Raw genomic sequence first — 7,500 nt, 5'->3', positions numbered from 1 at the left:
TCCATCAATTCATGTGCCCATCAAAAGATCTATCTATCTGTCCATCAATTCATCCATCAGTCTGTACTCTCTATTGATCCATCCATCCATCTCTCTGATGTATTGACTATCTCAACGATCTTCCCCATTATGTCCCAGTCTGGCTGGCCACCCAGAACCACAGCACACTGGTGACCGAGACCACCACCGTCCCCTTCCTGCCCGTCAACCCCGAATACTCCTCCACACGCAACCAGGTCAGTCAACACATGTAATATTAATAATAATGTAATATTAATAATAATAATATTATGATGTAGTATTATTACATTATTATATTATATATTAATATAATATTTTAATATTATATTTTATGTTTTATATCTAATGTTTTATTTTACATTTTATTTTACATTTTATTCCATATTTTATTTCATTTTATCATTTAATATTTTAATATATTTTATGTTTTGATATTTTTATTTATTTTAATATTATATTTTACGTTTGATTAATTTTGTTTTATAGCTAATGTTTTATTTTTATTTTATTTTACATTTTATTCCATATTTTATTTCATTTTATCATTTAATATTTTAATATATTTTATGTTTTGATATTTTTGTTTATTTTAATATTATATTTTACGTTTGATTAATTTTGTTTTATAGCTAATGTTTTATTTTACATTTTATTTTACATTTTCTTCCATATTTTATTTCATTTTATCATTTAATATTTTAATATATTTTATGTTTTGATATTTTTATTTATTTTAATATTATAATTTACGTTTGATTAATTTTGTTTTATAGCTAATGTTTTATTTTACATTTTATTTTACATTTTATTCCATATTTTATTTCATTTTATCATTTAATATTTTAATATATTTTATGTTTTGATATTTTTATTTATTTTAATATTATAATTTACGTTTGATTAATTTTGTTTTATAGCTAATGTTTTATTTTACATTTTATTTTACATTTTATTCCATATTTTATTTCATTTTATCATTTAATATTTTAATATATTTTATGTTTTGATATTTTTGTTTATTTTAATATTATAATTTACGTTTGATTAATTTTGTTTTATAGCTAATGTTTTATTTTTATTTTATTTTACATTTTATTCCATATTTTATTTCATTTTATCATTTAATATTTTAATATATTTTATGTTTTGATATTTTTGTTTATTTTAATATTATATTTTACGTTTGATTAATTTTGTTTTATAGCTAATGTTTTATTTTACATTTTATTTTACATTTTATTCCATATTTTATTTCATTTTATCATTTAACATTTTAATATATTTTATGTTTTGATATTTTTATTTATTTTAATATTATATTTTACGTTTGATTAATTTTGTTTTATAGCTAATGTTTTATTTTTATTTTATTTTACATTTTATTTCATGTTTTATTTCATATTTTTATTTAAATTAACCTTATTTTCATATTACATTTTGTGTTTTATTAATTTTGTTTTATATCTAATTTTTTAGTTTACATTTTATTTCATATTTACATTTTATTTAATATTATTTTAACATTACATTTTGTGTTTCATTACTTTTGTTTTTATATCTAATATTTTATTTCATATTTAATTTAGTTTAATATTATTTTATATATAGTATTTTATATTTTAATGTATATTTTATGGTTTATTCTGTTTTTATATCTAATATTTTATTTCGTATTTAATTTAATGTTATTTTATATATTGTATTTTATATTTTAATGTATATTTTATGGTTTATTAATTCTGTTTTTATATCTAATATTTTATTTCGTATTTAATTTAATGTTATTTTATATATTGTATTTTTATTTTAATGTATATTTTATGGTTTATTAATTCTGTTTTTACGTCTAATATTTTATTTTGTATTTAATTTAATATTATTTTATATATTGTATTTTATATTTTAATGTATATTTTATGGTTTATTAATTCTGTTTTTACGTCTAATATTTTATTTCGTATTTAATTTAATGTTATTTTATATATTGTATTTTTATTTTAATGTATATTTTATGGTTTATTAATTCTGTTTTTACGTCTAATATTTTATTTCGTATTTAATTTAATATTATTTTATATATTGTTTTTTATATTTTTAATGTATATTTTATGGTTTATTAATTCTGTTTTTACGTCTAATATTTTATTTCATATTTAATTTAATATTATTTTATATATTGTATTTTATATTTTAATGTATATTTTATGGTTTATTAATTCTGTTTTTATATCTAATATTTTATTTCATATTTAATTTAATATTTTATAGATTTTATTTATAGTTTTAATGTATATTTTATGGTTTATTAATTCTGTTTTTACGTCTAATATTTTATTTCGTATTTAATTTAATATTATTTTATATATTGCAATTTATATATATACTAGCTGTGCCCGGCCACGCGTTGCTGTGGCAAAGTGGTGGTGGCATTGGTTAAAGATTGTTGTGTAATTTTTATTTGATGTTATTTGCATTTTTTATTAATTTTATTGTAAGTTATTATTTTATTTATTATATTTTATTATTTTCTTGTATTATTTTTAGTTATTTTCTGTTATTATAGTATTTTATTGTATTAATTTTTAGTGTTTTTTATTATTTTTTATTGGGTTGCTAGGAGACCAAGTGGGAGGAGCTTAGCCTTCTAACTGGCAGCAATTGGATAAAAACAATTATTACTTTCCCTCTAATTAGGACTTTATTTTTCTTTTCTTTTTGTTGTATCAACCTAGAGGCATGGATGAGGGGTTGTGCTATCAATTTTCGAGGTTGTGGGGTGTTTACTTTTGTTGTTTTGTCCGCTGCCGTGATGCCATCACTCTTTTATATATATACTAGCTGTGCCCGGCCACGCGTTGCTGTGGCAAAATGGTGGTGGTATTGGTTAAAAGTTGTTGTGGAATTTTTATTTGACGTTATTTGTATTTTTTTAAATTAATTTTATTGTCACTTACCTTTTTTATTTATTATATTTTATTATTTTGTTGTATTATTTTTAGTTATTTTGTTGTAGTATTTTATTGTATTAATTTTTTAGTGTTTATTATTATTTTCTATTGTATTATTTGTATTTATTTTATTTTTTATTCTTTTATTAACACTGGGCTGAGTGGGTTGCTAGGAGACCAAGTGGGCGGAGCTTAGCCTTCTAACTGGCAGCAATTGGATAAAAACAATTCTTCCTCTCCCTCTAATTAGGACTTTATTTTTCTTTTCTTTTTGTTCTATGAACGTAGAGGCACGGATGAGGGGTTGTGCTGCCAAGTTTAGTGTTTCTGGGACGTGTCGTTTTGTTGTTTTGTCCTCGGCCGAAACGCCACTACCCTTTTATATATACAGATAATAACAGATAATTGTAATGACATATATATTAGGACTTTATTTTTCTTTTCTTTTTGTTGTATGAACCTAGAGGCACGGATGAGGGGTTGTGTTGCCAAGTTTAGTGTTTCTGGGATGTGTGGTTTTGTTGTTTTGTCCTCGGCCGAAACGCCACTACCCTTTTATATATACAGATAATAACAGATAATTGTAATGACATATATATTAGGACTTTATTTTTCTTTTCTTTTTGTTGTATGAACGTAGAGGCATGGATGAGGGGTTGTGCTGCCAAGTTTAGTGTTTCTGGGACGTGTCGTTTTGTTGTTTTGTCCTCAGCCGATATTTCATTACCCTTTTATATATATAGATAATATATATAATATATATATATATATATTAGGACTTTATTTTTCTTTTCTTTTTGTTGTATGAACGTAGAGGCACGGATGAGGGGTTGTGTTGCCAAGTTTAGTGTTTCTGGGATGTGTGGTTTTGTTGTTTTGTGCGTCGCCGTGATGCCATCACTCTTTTTTATATATAGATGTATTATTTTTAATACTTCATTTCCGGGCTTCCTCGCAGGGGAGGCAGAAGCTGGCCCGCTTCAACGCCCACGAATTTGCCACGCTGGTGATTGACATCCTGGCCGATGCCAAGCGGAGGCAACAAGGCCACCCCGTCCCGAGTTCCAAAGGTGAGTTGACCACGAGCTCCCCCCCCCCGTCTCGTCTTGAGGAAAAATAATGGGGAATGGCAGCCATTTTGGATCTCTTCTATAAAGAGATCCAAAATGGCTGCCATTCCCCATTATTTCCCCTCAAGAATGGATGCAAAATGGAGGAGCCCTTCTCCTCAAACTCTTCTAGAGGTCCAAAATGGCTGCCATTCCCCATTATTTCCCCTCAAGAATGGATGCAAAATGGAGGAGCCCTTCTCCTCAAACTCTTCTAGAGGTCCAAAATGGCTGCCATTCCCCATTATTTCCCCTCAAGAATGGATGCAAAATGGAGGAGCCCTTCTCCTCAAACTCTTCTAGAGGTCCAAAATGGCTGCCATTCCCCATTATTTCCCCTCAAGAATGGATGCAAAATGGAGGAGCCCTTCTCCTCAAACTCTTCTAGAGGTCCAAAATGGCTGCCATTCCCCATTATTTCCCCTCAAGAATGGATGCAAAATGGAGGAGCCCTTCTCCTCAAACTCTTCTAGAGGTCCAAAATGGCTGCCATTCCCCATTATTTCCCCTCAAGAATGGATGCAAAATGGAGGAGCCCTTCTCCTCAAACTCTTCTAGAGGTCCAAAATGGCTGCCATTCCCCATTATTTCCCCTCAAGAATGGATGCAAAATGGAGGAGCCCTTCTCCTCAAACTCTTCTAGAGGTCCAAAATGGCTGCCATTCCCCATTATTTTCCCTGGCAGAAAACGTGGAGCTGATCCTGCGGGCCATCGGGACCGAGAGCCACGACCACGACCAGCCCGACTACGACAGCGTCGCCTCTGATGAGGAACTCGACCCGGATTCGAACTCGTCCAAGGCTCCGCGGCAGAAGGTGAGCCAGCGAGCCCGACCTCCACTACGGAGGGATTTTATTCTATTTGAATTCATTAAAATTTAATTCAGCTTATTTTGTATTTCCGTTTATATTATTTTAATTTATCTTACCTTGATTTGATTTAATTTACATAACTTATTTTATGTAATTTATCTTATTTTAATTTGTCGTTTGTTATCTTATTTTAATTTATTTTATATTTCAGCTTATTTTAATTTATCTTAACTTTTTTTCTCTTTTACCTAATTTAATTTGTTTTGATTTAATTGGTCTTATTTTATTTTAGCTTCTCTTATTTTAATTTAATTTATATTTCAGTTTATAATATTTTTATTTTGTCTGACCGTAATTTACTTTTACATAATTTAATTTAATTTGTCTTATTTTATTTTAACTTCTCATATTTTATTTTATATTTCAGTTTATAATATTTTAATTTTATCTTACCGTAATTTATTTTTACGTAATTTAATTTAATTTGTCTTATTTAATTTTATCTTCTTATTTTATATTTCAGTTTATAATATTTTTATTTTGTCTTACCGTAATTTACTTTTACGTAATTTAATTTAATTTGTCTTATTTAATTTTATCTTTTTATTTTATATTTCAGTTTATAATATTTTTATTTTATCTTACCGTAATTTATTTTTACGTAATTTAATTTAATTTGTCTTATTTTATTTTAGCTTCTCTTATTTTAATTTAATTTATATTTCAGTTTATAATATTTTTATTTTGTCTGACCGTAATTTACTTTTACATAATTTAATTTAATTTGTCTTATTTTATTTTAACTTCTCATATTTTATTTTATATTTCAGTTTATAATATTTTAATTTTATCTTACCGTAATTTATTTTTACATAATTTAATTTAATTTGTCTTATTTAATTTTATCTTCTAATTTTATATTTCAGTTTATAATATTTTTATTTTATCTTACCATAATTTATTTTTACGTAATTTAATTTAATTTGTCTTATTTTATTTTAACTTCTCATATTTTATTTTATATTTCAGTTTATAATATTTTAATTTTATCTTACCATAATTTATTTTTACGTAATTTAATTTAATTTGTCTTATATTATTTTAACTTCTCATATTTTATTTTATATTTCAGTTTATAATATTTTTATTTTGTCTTACCGTAATTTACTTTTACGTAATTTAATTTAATTTGTCTTATTTAATTTTATCTTCTTATTTTATATTTCAGTTTATAATATTTTTATTTTATCTTACCATAATTTATTTTTACGTAATTTAATTTAGTTTGTCTTATTTAATTTTAACTTCTCATATTTTATTTTATATTTCAGTTTATAATATTTTAATTTTATCTTACCGTAATTTATTTTTACGTAATTGAATTTGTCTTATTTTATTGTCTCTTGTTTACCCGTCAACACATCCATGATTATTATTATTATTATTATTATTATTATTATATCTCTCTACGGCCCTCTTCTTCTCCGCCCCCCAGAGCCTGGACTCCTCGGAGGTGTGGGAGGGGGGCCCCTCGTCCCCGTCCATCTCGGCGGCCGAGTTCCTCCAGGTGAAAACGGCCCTGGCGGCCTCCGAGGCCAAGATCCAGCAGCTAATGAAGGTGAACGTCAACTTGGGCGATGAGCTGAAGAACATGCAGAAGAAGGTAGCACGGGAGCCCCACCCGGGTCCCCCCCCCGCCCGTTGCATGGGAAACAGGCCTAGTGACCCCCCTCCCACCCTCACCTCCGGGATTGTCCGGGATTTCTTTGTCCGGTCGGGGGACCTCCCTGGGGTTCGTCCAGGATTTCTTCGTCCAATCGGGGGTCCTCCTAGGGGTTCGTCCGGGATTTCTTTGTCCGATCGGGGTTCGTCCGGGATTTCTTTGTCCGATCAGGGAACCTCCTGGGGGGGTTCATCCGGGATTTCATCATCCGATCAGGGTTCCTTTTGGGCCTTCGTCCGGGATTTCATCATCTGATCAGAGAACCTCCTAGGAGTTTGTCCGGGATTGCTTCATCCGATCGGGGTTCCTTCTGGGGGTTCGTCCAGGATTTCTTTGCCCAATCGGGGGTCCTCCTAGGGGTTCGTCCGGGATTTCTTTGCCCAATCGGGGGTCCTCCTAGGGGTTCGTCCGGGATTTCTTTGCCCAATCGGGGGTCCTACTAGGGGTTCGTCCAGGATTTCATCATCCAATCGGGGAACCTCCTGGGGGTTCATCCAGGATTTCTTTGCCCAATCGGGGGTCCTCCAAGGGGTTTGTCCGGGATTTCTTTGCCCAATCGGGGGTCCTACTAGGGGTTCGTCCAGGATTTCATCATCCAATCGGGGAACCTCCTGGGGGTTCATCCAGGATTTCTTTGCCCAATCGGGGGTCCTCCTAGGGGTTCGTCCGGGATTTCTTTGCCCAATCGGGGGTCCTACTAGGGGTTCGTCCAGGATTTCATCATCCAATCGGGGAACCTCCTGGGGGTTCATCCAGGATTTCTTTGCCCAATCGGGGGTCCTCCTAGGGGTTCGTCCGGGATTTCTTTGCCCAATCGGGGGTCCTACTAGGGGTTCGTCCAGGATTTCATCATCCAATCGGGGAACCTCCTGGGGGTTCATCCAGG

General features: G+C 30.0%; 1 protein-coding gene across 2 annotated transcripts in view; it reads left to right on the top strand.

Moving 5' to 3' along the window:
- Positions 1–7,500, top strand: part of git2 (GIT ArfGAP 2) — a 77,561-nt gene that overhangs the window by 43,127 nt on the left and 26,934 nt on the right. The window contains exons 11-14 of one of the 2 annotated variants that reach the window (XM_062966566.1): positions 139–236; positions 3,928–4,039; positions 4,764–4,894; positions 6,387–6,509. In XM_062966566.1, the coding sequence (XP_062822636.1) occupies positions 139–236; positions 3,928–4,039; positions 4,764–4,894; positions 6,387–6,509 (464 nt within the window). Of the gene's footprint in view, positions 1–138; positions 237–3,927; positions 4,040–4,763; positions 4,895–6,386; positions 6,555–7,500 lie in introns of both variants that reach the window. The other variant, XM_062966565.1, reaches the window with a different exon arrangement.

Source organism: Anolis carolinensis, unplaced genomic scaffold, assembly GCF_035594765.1.
Source record: "Anolis carolinensis isolate JA03-04 unplaced genomic scaffold, rAnoCar3.1.pri scaffold_24, whole genome shotgun sequence".
Taxonomy (NCBI): domain Eukaryota; kingdom Metazoa; phylum Chordata; class Lepidosauria; order Squamata; family Dactyloidae; genus Anolis; species Anolis carolinensis.
This window is presented reverse-complemented; position numbering and strand designations above follow the sequence as displayed.